The 11,297-nt window shown below is 38.9% G+C and overlaps 3 protein-coding genes across 4 annotated transcripts; 2 read left to right on the plus strand and 1 right to left on the minus strand.

Moving 5' to 3' along the window:
- The first annotated feature begins 998 nt into the window (after positions 1–998).
- Positions 999–5,598, plus strand: LOC106400487 (protein MEI2-like 5). Of its 2 annotated transcripts, none has more exons than XM_013840845.3 (12): positions 999–1,187; positions 1,921–2,077; positions 2,153–2,583; positions 2,667–2,825; positions 2,919–3,035; positions 3,121–3,272; positions 3,346–3,434; positions 3,505–4,390; positions 4,481–4,565; positions 4,642–4,710; positions 4,801–4,983; positions 5,093–5,598. In XM_013840845.3, exons 2-12 carry the CDS (start codon positions 1,954–1,956, stop codon positions 5,174–5,176), a joined length of 2,379 nt encoding a protein of 792 aa, XP_013696299.1. In that variant the 5' UTR covers positions 999–1,187; positions 1,921–1,953; the 3' UTR covers positions 5,177–5,598. The 2 variants fall into 2 exon arrangements, with proteins under 2 accessions (XP_013696299.1, XP_022558022.1); XM_022702301.2 differs by having other exon boundaries at positions 1,012–1,187; positions 1,932–2,077.
- A 407-nt stretch (positions 5,599–6,005) lies between these two features.
- Positions 6,006–7,596, plus strand: LOC106367399 (cold-regulated 413 inner membrane protein 2, chloroplastic). Its single transcript, XM_048740084.1, has 6 exons — positions 6,006–6,261; positions 6,333–6,476; positions 6,676–6,771; positions 6,923–6,987; positions 7,168–7,237; positions 7,326–7,596. The coding sequence occupies exons 1-6, from the start codon at positions 6,119–6,121 to the stop codon at positions 7,489–7,491; spliced, it is 684 nt and encodes a 227-aa protein (XP_048596041.1). The 5' UTR covers positions 6,006–6,118; the 3' UTR covers positions 7,492–7,596.
- A 309-nt stretch (positions 7,597–7,905) lies between these two features.
- Positions 7,906–10,523, minus strand: LOC106400488 (loricrin-like). Its single transcript, XM_013840846.3, has 4 exons — positions 9,712–10,523; positions 8,898–9,569; positions 8,524–8,566; positions 7,906–8,438 (listed from the first exon to the last, which is right to left on the minus strand). Exons 1-4 carry the CDS (start codon positions 9,773–9,775, stop codon positions 8,204–8,206), a joined length of 1,014 nt encoding a protein of 337 aa, XP_013696300.2. The 5' UTR covers positions 9,776–10,523; the 3' UTR covers positions 7,906–8,203.
- Positions 10,524–11,297: the final 774 nt, after the last annotated feature.

Here is an 11,297-nt window from a genome sequence, read left to right on the forward strand (position 1 = left end):
AGTTACAATTTTGACTTAGACCCTTTATAAATTTGTTAACTCAAAACATAAACCTACATCAACCAAAATCTCATGTTTTAGAATTTGAGTTACAAATTTGATTGATTTTTTTTTTAAGAAAAATGAAAATCGTGAACATGACTTTTTACAAAATAATATATATTGAACAAATAAGATGCAAAAGTAGATTTGGGAATATTGGTGGTGGGTGTGGGGGAGAGTGGGGGTAATATTTATTTGTTTTATTTTAAGATTTTATAAATTATTAATTTTAATGAATATATCTTTCATGATAGTCTATATTTTTCTAATAATTTTTTCAAATCTTCTATATAATACTTAGAAAATAATATAGACTGAAAATTCTTTTTCAAACTTTTTATACTTATTTAAAATAATTTTTCTTTTTGTTTGTTTTTAAAAGAGCTTAATAAAAAGTTTTATTTATCAATTTATATATTCATTTTTTTATTTAGAACTCATACGACAACTTATACATCAAAAATGTTACCAGTCATAAGTTTTAATAAATGATAAATTTTATTTTTACCACAAAACTTACCACATAAACTTACAGTTTTTACCACATATTTTTTACTGCAAGTTACATCGAACTACAAATCATACTGCAATTCAACTTTAATATTACATGTCACCAGTCTGAGCATTTAACTTTAAAATTAAAACTATATCATAATTAGTTAGGATTAATGCTTTAAAAATAAATAAAACTAAAGTCTTAAATTAAATCCCAACTCATCACCATATACTTGTAACCATTATTGGGTAGTAAATATAGGAGATAATGGAGTATTGGTTGAAAATGCATATATGTTGTGTGTGCTAAGAAAAAATTAAATAAAAGATTTGATAAAATCCGAAGACATTAATGGATAATAGCAGGAGAGATAATAATAAAAGATAAAATATAGGGGAAGTGTCAAAATCATAAGTTAAAAAAAATGTCAAAATCGGACGCAAAAATGTATTTAAATAGAGTTAAGAAAAACCTCCTTAAGCCCATCAATCATTCTCATCCTTTCTTGTCTCGTTCTGATATTTTTCCTCCATTATTCCCTTCTTCTCCCTCTCTTTGGTTTGGTTGGTGGTAGAGATTCATCTCTCTCGCTCGCTTCGTGCTTTGTATCGTGATCATCGTCGGTGTTCGGTAACTGCACCTTTTAGAGGTAATTAATTTAGTCTTTACCTCCTCCTCACTTTCCTAAAATTTCCCCCTTTTTTCGCAACAAATTCTGATTTTTTTTCAGTTATCAAACTTAATCATGTTTTCTCCGTCAATTGAATGTTTTTCTACTGAAATCTCTGGGGTTTTTATCTAAACCCTTTCTTAGAATTTTAAAAGGGTTTTTGATCTTCAAAAAGCTGAACTTTTTTTCTGTTTTGTTTGTGTCGGCGGTATTGATCAATATTGTGTCTGAAAGGTTTTAGCTTTTGATGATCCTGATAGATAAAAAACTAAACTGGGTTAGTTTTAATCATGCTAGTGTGTTCATCGATCTTCTTAGATTCTGATTTGGTATATACTCTTGGTATTGGTTTAAAGCTCCCAATCAGATTGCTTTCATGCCCTTTTGGATGTAAAGTTGATTTTTTTTTGCTTTTTAGCTTAATCAAAAAAAAAAAGAGTTCTAGCAGAGTTTATATTTGATTTGTTCATAGTCTCGTATAGATCAATTTTATTTTTTGAGTTCTGGCAGAGTTTATTGTTTGGTTTGTACATAGTTTCGTATAGATCAAGTTTTTTTTTTTTTGGTTACATTGAGGTTTTAGATCTTTCTTGCTTGCATGTTAATTTTTCAACACATGACTTGAGATTTTCTTATGTGTTGTCTGACCTGTGAAGTTCTTATTCTATCTGGGTCCATCTTGAATATGATATTTCATCATTTTCTCCACCAGGTCAAAGAAAGGTCAAAGAAGATAACTTTGTGAATGGATATTCCACAAGACGTAGCTGGAGCTTGGGGGATTCCCTCTGGAATGGGACGCCACCGTCATCTCCCCAGTGATGCTACTCTCTTCTCTGCTTCTTTACCTGTTCTTCCCCATGGAAAACGTATTCAACCAAATCCTTCAATCATTATATAGACGCATGTTTTCTCTTGCTTACTAGTTTTGCTTCTTTTTGCAGTACAATCAAGTGACAGCAGAGATGGTTTCCCATTCATAGACGACGCGGCTGCTTCTCGTCCCGTCCACGAAAGTGTTGACGACATTGAGTCTCATTCCATTGGAAACATGCTCCCTGACGAAGACGATCTTCTGACTGGGATGATGGACGATCTCGACCTCACCGAGTTACCACCAGATTCTGCTGATGATTACGATCTTTTCGGCAGCGGAGGAGGGATGGAGCTCGACGCTGACTTTCGTGACGGCTTGAGCATGAATGGTGGTCCTCCAAGGCTATCCATTTCAAGCGCAGTTCCGCAGTTCAATGTTCAGAACGGCGCCGGAACTGTTGCTGGCGAGCATCCTTATGGTGAACATCCCTCGAGAACGTTGTTTGTCAGGAATATTAACAGCAATGTAGAGGACTCTGAGCTCAAGACTCTCTTTGAGGTATAACTTCTACACTATTGGATTGGTTTATAACAAAGCTTACTCTACATACAGACAATGATTGGTTTATGTTTTTGTGGCAGCAATACGGTGACATAAGAACGCTCTATACTACTTGCAAGCATAGAGGGTTTGTTATGATATCTTATTATGACATTCGTGCTGCTCGAATGGCTATGCGGTCTTTACAGAACAAGCCATTAAGGCGGAGAAAGTTGGATATTCACTTCTCTATTCCTAAGGTTCACTAGTGCTTCTTTGTTTAAATTGTCTTCTTGTCTTGTTGATGCGCTCTAGTTTGTATCTAATGTGCATGTTGCCTGTGTAATCTGTAGGATAATCCATCTGAGAAGGATATGAATCAGGGGACACTAGTGGTTTTTAACCTGGATCCTTCAATAACTAACGATGACTTGCATGGAATATTTGGTGCTCATGGCGAGATCAAAGAGGTGATTCATCTCTTTGTATTTGTATTACTTTGAGCGTCTTGTGTTTTATTCAGTGTTAAGTGTTGTTTTTTTATTTCTCTCCCAGATAAGGGAAACACCGCATAAGAGGCATCACAAATTCGTCGAGTTTTACGATGTTCGAGCTGCTGAAGCAGCGTTAAAGGCTTTAAATAGGTGCGAGATTGCTGGAAAACGTATAAAAGTTGAACCTAGTCGCCCTGGAGGAGCTCGTAGAAGGTTTCTATCTTTCTTTGATCCTAATGAACTCTATTGTGTTTCTTACATCTGACCATACATTTGATCTTTCTAGCTTGATGCTGCAACTTAACCAAGAGCTTGAGAACGATGATTTGCATTACCTGCCGCTGCTTGGTTCGCCTATGGCAAACTCTCCCCCAAGTGAGTCTATTAACTATATGCTTCTCTTCAGACGAAACTGTAATTTTAACACTGTTTGTTGTGATGGCAGGTAACTGGCTGCAGATGAACAGTCCCGTTGAGGGTAGTCCGCTTCAGAGTGTGCTGAGCAGGTCACCCGTTTTTGGAGTAAGTCCTACAAGGAACAGCCACCTGTCTGGTTTGGCTTCTGCTCTAAACTCACAAGGACCAAGCTCCAAGCTTGCACCCATCGGCAGGAGTCCAGTTGCTAGCAACGTCTTCCAACAGTCGTCTCATTTGTTCCAAGAGCCAAAGCCGGATAACAAGTACACTGGAAACCTCTCTCCTTCTGGTCCTCTGATCTCTAACGGAGGCGGCATCGAGACGTTGTCCGGATCAGAGTTTCTCTGGGGGAGTCCCAACACACGCTCTGAGCCTTCAAACTCTTCGGTTTGGTCAACGTCATCCACTGGGGTTCCGTTCTCCTCGGCTCGTGTAGACCGGTCTGTTCCATTTCTGCACCAAACTCAGAACCGCAGCCATCATCCTCATCATCATCATCATCTCCACGTTGGGTCTGCACCGTCGAATGTTCCTCTAGAGAAACATTTTGGATTCTTCCCAGAGTCTTCAAAGGACACTATGTTCATGAACTCGAGTGGAATGGGTGGTGGTCTCAACGGTGTGAGTTTCCCGTCAAGAATGGCAAATCATGGGATTATGAATCCCGAGAACGGTTTCTCAAGTTACAGAATGATGTCTTCACCGAGGTTCAGCCCCATGTTCTTAAGCAGCGGCTTAAACCCTGGACGGTTCCCCGCTGGGGTTGATGGCTTGTATGAGAATGGAAGACCCCGTCGAGTGGAGAACAGTTCGAGCCAGGTTGAAAGCAGGAAGCAGTTTCAGCTTGATTTGGAGAAGATTATGAATGGAGATGATTCTAGGACCACCTTGATGATTAAGAACATTCCAAACAAGTAAAAGCTATTTTCTTTTCTTTACCGTTACTTCTTGTGAAATACTTCTTAGAATATAACTTTTCTGTTGTGGTTTTTTATCATCAACAGGTACACATCAAAGATGTTGCTAGCGGCGATTGATGAGAAGAACCAAGGCACTTACAACTTCCTCTACTTGCCCATTGATTTCAAGGTAAAACAAAAGAATCATTAAGGAGTTCACTAACTTACAGAACAAGCCGTTGATAAATTTTTTTTTGGTTTTGCAGAACAAATGCAATGTTGGCTATGCATTCATCAACATGCTTTCCCCGGATCTCATCATTCCATTTTACGAGGTCTCCTTCTCTCGCTTTCCTTCTAAGATACTAAATAAACTCAGTGCAGAAGATGAACTTAACATATAACATGCTTATTATTATGTGCAGGCGTTTAACGGGAAGAAGTGGGAGAAGTTCAACAGTGAGAAAGTGGCTTCATTGGCGTACGCTAGGATACAAGGAAAAACTGCACTTATAGCCCATTTTCAGAACTCAAGCTTGATGAATGAAGACATGCGTTGCCGTCCAATCATCTTCGACACACCTAACAGTTCAGACTCTGTTGAACAGGTAAATAAGCCTGTTTAAAGATAAAGTACAAACAACAATCTAAATGATGGATAAGGAAGTCAGGACTAGTGTTGATACATGGTTGTGATTTTGCTTTTGGTCATTACAGGTTATTGTTAAGGAAACTAAGAATGGGGATCTCTTTGACTCTGAGGTTAATGATGATGAGGACGATGGTAGAGAGAAGAGCTGACAAAAGAGAGAAGAAGACTCGGTGTTGTGATGATCATGGCTGTGTTTGTTTTTTTATTTACAAGAACTAATATTTAACGACCGTACATAATGGGTGAAAGGCAGAGTTAACTGATGCAGGAGCCTGCAAAAGTGTGTTTTGCGATTTGCAGGTTTTAAATGCTGCTGCAGCTGGAGTATCTATCTACCTACTCTGTTTCTTCTTTTTCTCTTCATGTTTTTTCCTTTTTGGTTCCATGGAGCATTGTATATTATATCAACAAAAGCCATGAATACTCGGATTTTATGTGGGTATGATGTTGTAACTCTCTCTCTCTCTCTGACTCTTGTTGCTTTTATTTATTAAAAGCTTTGGCAATTTGTACAGAAACTTAAACAAAGTGTACTCGTTCTCAAGTCTTTTTGTATTTGAGTTTTACATTATCTCGTCTCGTAAAGCTATTATTTCTGTTTGTTTCTTCTTATTAAAAGATGTCATTTCTCATGTAGAGTAGATGTTAAAAAAAAAAAGAGAAGATCTTAATCTTATCAACATAACGTGGAAGCTTTGTCATGTCCAAAATCTCATGTGGCGTGCGGTTCATGCCGACATGAAATTCGTATTTAATGCTGACGTGGAATCCTTCGTGGATAGATTGTATATTTCGAGTTGATGCCAACGGTGGAGATTCAAGATTCCTTTGATGATTGATTTGATTGTGAACGGCTTTCGTTTTCCCCAATCACGTGTGACTCGGGCCCCTCTTTTATATCACGTGCGAGAAAAGCTACACCGTCCACGTGGCAACCAAGTATGTGTAAGCTCGGGTCCCACTTTTAAAGCAGTTGCGCGAAAACCTACACCGTCCACGTGGCGACTATTGCAGCCCTCAGTGATACGATTTAACGGAAAGATCACTCCGTCATCTTTCTCCCACCACCACCGTCTCTAAACAAATTACACATGGCGAGTCTCTGCATCTCATCGTCCAGGATCGTCTCCCTCCACCACCAGAAACCGTTTCTCTCTCTTAAACTCCGGCCTTGTTCGTCAGGTTTCTCCGTTCCAACTCACCGCACGACTGCCGTTTGCTTCAATCCGCTAAGGTATTAAGACGCGCGATTCCAATTTCTCAAACATTTGATTTGTAAATTCTTCTCGTTCTGAATGTTGGCAGAGTACCGTTAGACCGCCAGCGAACCGCCGCTGCTGTGTCTAGGAAAGCTGAGAAGCAGCGAAAGAGAGGATCGAGTGTGGTCTGTTATGCTGCTCCTCCGATGTCTCTTCATAATCTACAATGGGTCTCAGCAATCTCTTGCGTGTAGGTTCTCACGAAATGGATTAGTGCGAATCGAGTTACATGATTCAGGGACTTTAAGCTTGTATATATGTTTGATTGCCTGGAGAGATCATCATGTGTTGGTGTGAATTGCGATAGGCAGCTAATTCTGTAGCTTTGAGTGTTTTCATTAATGTTTTCAATTGCTATATATATATACTGAATGGTGTTTCTGTGGTAGTGCATTGATGGTTGCAAGGGGTACAGGGATCCACAAGTCCTTTGTTGTTCCGCTACTTGCTCTAACTGCACCATCAGGCATTATCTCCTGGGCAAAGTAAGCTCTCTTTTTTTTCTTTTCTAATGGCTACCTTTTCTTTACTATAAAGCTTCTTCTTATCTCTGTTGTCCTTTTCTTATTCTGGATGAGCGAACTTTGTTTGATTGATTGTACTCCCCATCTTGAAGTTTTGCATTTGGTTTTGCAGGGGTGAATATGGAATCTGGACAGCATTCATAGCACTTCTTGCTCGACTGTTCTTCTCTTTTCCAGGTCTTTTTTTCTTTTCATCTTCAAGTGTTTTGTTTTGTTCAAATGTCTGTTACTGGCATTCATTCATATTGCAATTTGAGATCATGCTAATATCAGTAACGTTGTTCTGTCTCGTCAGGTTTTAAATTTGTAGAAGTTTGTCCCTGTCTTTATCTGCTTGTAATTGTTCGTTCTTAATAGGTGAACTTGAACTGCCATTCATTGCATTACTCTTGGCGATTGTGGCGCCATATCAAGTTATGAGCATAAGGTTAGAGTTTTAGAGAATTTTGGTGTGTTTTGATAACAGGGTTTTCTCTTCTTTAGTCGAGACTCATTGGCTCTATCCATGTGTGCAGAGGGAAACAAGAAGGGGCTCTCATTTCTTTGGCAATATCTTGTTTCCTGGCTTTTCAGCATTTCTCACGAGCAGGCAGCTTGCAGAAAGCGTTTGATCAGGGCTCAGTTGTCGCCACTTTAGGCATCATTGGTGTCACAGTTGTATCTGTCCTTTTCTTGATATAACTATACCTCATCTGTAAATCTCTGTAACGATGTCTATGAAGAGACGAGAAATAATGGGCTGTATTTATTTACTTAATGTTGCTCAACTCAATGTGCTTCTGTTTATCCACTGTGTATGAGATGCTTATATTTAGCACTGTTAGCTGGTAACACATTGATCTTTTTTAATCGTAAATGATTCCACAATAAACTTGTTGGGGGTTGAAAAATTCAACTCAGAAGGAAGGCACTGTTATGGATATTGTGATGCAAGCAACTGCTTTAAAACGCTGCAGGTAATGTGGAGCTTGCCTCCCCATCGTTGATGCGCCTAGCCGTTTTGGAATGCTTGCAGGTATGGAACTACTTGATGTAAAGTTCATTTTATATTTTGTACATCTTTCCCTTTTCTTATATGTGTGTGTGTTTTAACAGGACCCTAAGTATTTTTTATTCTCTAAAACTGTAAAAGAGATACATTATGCTTAACGTGTCTACAAGAATGTATATAACCTAAGCCCTTTCATTTTGTAATATCTCCTACTAAATAAATATACTTCCCGTTATGAACTATAGCAAGAGAACAGATGATGTGTATAAGGTCTTGGATTAAAATCTTCTTGCTGATCACGGCTGATTCCTTCAACTCCATACTATCGTGATGGTGTATTTGTAGGAAACGAGACTTGTAATTTGCAGAGAAAGATGGAAATCCTGAAAACCCTTTGTCCTTTTAGAGATAATTTTGCCTGAGCAGTGGCACTAGTATTCCAACCGCTGTAAATACTGAGAGAAAGCTATGTGACACATGAGTTGCTAAACTCGGAAGCCCCGTTGGCTCTGCCACGCCGTAGGGTGGTCCAGAACCAGGTATATCTGTAGTTGGAGTTGTTATTGGGGGTGGGTATGTAGGAGTAGAAGGTGGGGAATTAAAATCTGGTGGACTTGGTTGACTTGGCGGGCTTGTGCTGCATTTGGCAAATAGAAATCACTGTTATTTTTCTCAGTTTGTTTGACAGGTTAAGACGTTAATTTACCGGAAAAGAAACATACCTGACAGTTCCTGATGATGATGGGAAGCGACAGCTTCCTTTACCTGGAGCAGCGTAAGAGCAGATTTGAGTACCACACTCGAATTTATATTTAGCATATACAGGTGAAAATTCTAGTTGTTAGTGAGCTATTTCACACATTAGAATCATATGGTAAATTGGTGGGAATAGTATTCCTGGGTTCATGAACTTAATCAAGACACTCAGCCAAGTTGTAGTCTTGTAGAGGTCTTAAATAGCTCAATACATGGAGGCAGCAAAGAAAGAAGCAGGGTATATGGATGCTAGTATTCAGGTAACTTAGTTAATTATACTTCCTGGATCTTATGATAAAATCTTGGTAGACTTGTAGTTAAAAGGTTAAAAGTGTCTTACTTGGATCTGCACTGGTGAGTTGTGCAGCCCCTCCAAAGTTGCAGCTGTCTGAACCAGGATGCTTCTGGTAATAACTATTGAAAGCAAAGGATGCATGATCACGAATGGTGTTAGGCTCGTAACAGCTTGCACCTTGTTGGATCTGGCCACAATCAGCTCCTCCATACCCACAAGCGTAATCCAAAGCCACTTGTAATGATGTTGGCGAAGCAGTTGCTTTCGCTATACACCACTGACCTCCACCTCCTCCACCACCACCACCATTATCACCACCGCTGCCTCCACCAGGTGCACCACCACCGCCTGCACCAGTGTCACCACCGCCTCCTCCACCAGGTGCACCACCACCTCCGCCTGCACCAGTGTCACCACCTCCACCAGGTGCACCACCACCACCGCCACCTGGGGGTGTAGTACCATCAAGTGGTGGGTAACCACCGGTTGGGGTGGTACCATCAAGTGGTGGATAGCCACCACCGGTTGGTGGTGTTGTACCATCTAGTGGTGGATAGCCACCGGTTGGTGGATTTGGGTTCGTGACTGGACCTGGGAATGTTGAGGAAGGCGGTGATGGTTGGGTTATGGTTGGTGTGGTGGTATCACCCCCTGGAGATGTAGGATTAACAACTGGTATATCACCCTGTCCTCCCTGAGCTATAATAACATCTAGGGCTGAAACCAAACCAATCATCAGATTAAAGAAAACAGGTCAGTTCGTTGCAATAACACTAACTCTTAAGAAACTTTTAAGAATGTGCAAGAAAAACAGAGCAGCTTATACTCTAATGTTGTAAACAGACAACAAAGAGATTACGTGAAGTGATAAGAAGGCATAGAAGCATGATCTGGAAGCAACGAGGAGCTATACGGTGAGGCATTTCTTTCCGTTCCTTGTTAGTTGAAGCTTTTGAAAGAGAGAGACTTGTCAGGTAGTCTTGGGATGTGGGAGAGGGAAGATAGAATGGTTGCGAAGAAGTTCCATCTCTCAGGTATAAAGATGAAGAGAAAAGGGAGAATCATAGAATCAAAGATTTCTTGGGATGGGAGAGAGAAGGGACGCGAAGACATGAATGAGAGAATATAAGAAAACTTGAGAAAGGAGAAACTAGGAAGCTAGAATCGTCAAGCAAGAGAAAACACCATAAAGAGGAAAAGGTATTTACAGATCAACTTATATAGTACATGAAAATGTATAAGAAGCTCCTTTTTTTGGTGGGAAAATTCAAACATCGTCCTAACTCTTTCATCTCCTAAATTGTAAACAAAGATGAAAAAATATGAGATGGGTATGTGGTGAAAAAGAGATTTGTGTCGTTAATTAGTGTCAAAAGATGATTACAATGACATGAAATATCATACTTCCACTGGAAGTGAGTGTAATGTTTTATCTATTTTAATCAACGTTAGTACTACAGAATGTTGTCTTTTGGAGCTAGGAGTGTCCTTTTAACTGTTGTTGTTGTACTGAATCGAACAACAATAGAGAGAACATGTAAGTAAAGTTAAAAAAAAATAACGAAAAGCTAAAGTGTTTCCTATGAAACATAAGGAATGTGCTTGTTAAGCCTAGTTGTTATTCTCTATCTCTCTTTATTTGTATCTTCTCTTGTAAACAAGTGCTTCTTTTCGTCCATGTGTCTCTATCCCTTTTTCGCCATGTAACTTTTGTTCAGATTAGTTTTTCTTTATGAGAAAGTTCATGTGGTAACTTCCCCCCAAGTTATAAGTGTTTCTTTATCGTCTCTATGTGTTACTTTTGATTCACCAAAGTTGAACAGATCAAGAACAACAGGAAAATACAATGAACAGAATAGTCTGTTATTATCAATGAGTAACAGTGTCCATATATAGGGGGTGATTGGTTGGGCTGTAGAAAGTGACTTTAGCTTTAATTTTCATCTACAACCTTAAATACTACCAATCATGCTTTATCTTGGTTTTTAAAGCTACAACCAAAAAATTAAAACTACAGCAAAAACACACAAAAAATGGCTGTAAACATCTTATTTTCTAAAGCCCCATTTTTTTAGCTGTAGGAAATTTTAAAGCTACATCATTTAAAGCTAAATCAAAAATCCTACAGACAAAATATTAAAGTAAATTTTCTACAATTACAACCCAACCAATCACCCCCATACATGATTAAGCCAAAAGAAACTTAACCAAGAATAACCATAATCAATTTATCTTAACCGGAAATCCAACCAACCAGCAATCCTAACTGTTAATGTTTCATATGGCTTCTGTTCAGATTTGGTTTATTTATAGGTTCGTAAAGAACTTACGTTTTCGGTTTGTTTTTCTTCTCCTTGTCTTCATTTTGTGTTCGGATTCGGTATTTTCGACATTAAAAAAGTATTAAACTATGATAGCTAAATTAAGTGTTATTCAGTTTTTGAT

Source organism: Brassica napus, chromosome A9 (genome assembly GCF_020379485.1).
Source record: "Brassica napus cultivar Da-Ae chromosome A9, Da-Ae, whole genome shotgun sequence".
NCBI lineage: Eukaryota > Viridiplantae > Streptophyta > Magnoliopsida > Brassicales > Brassicaceae > Brassica > Brassica napus.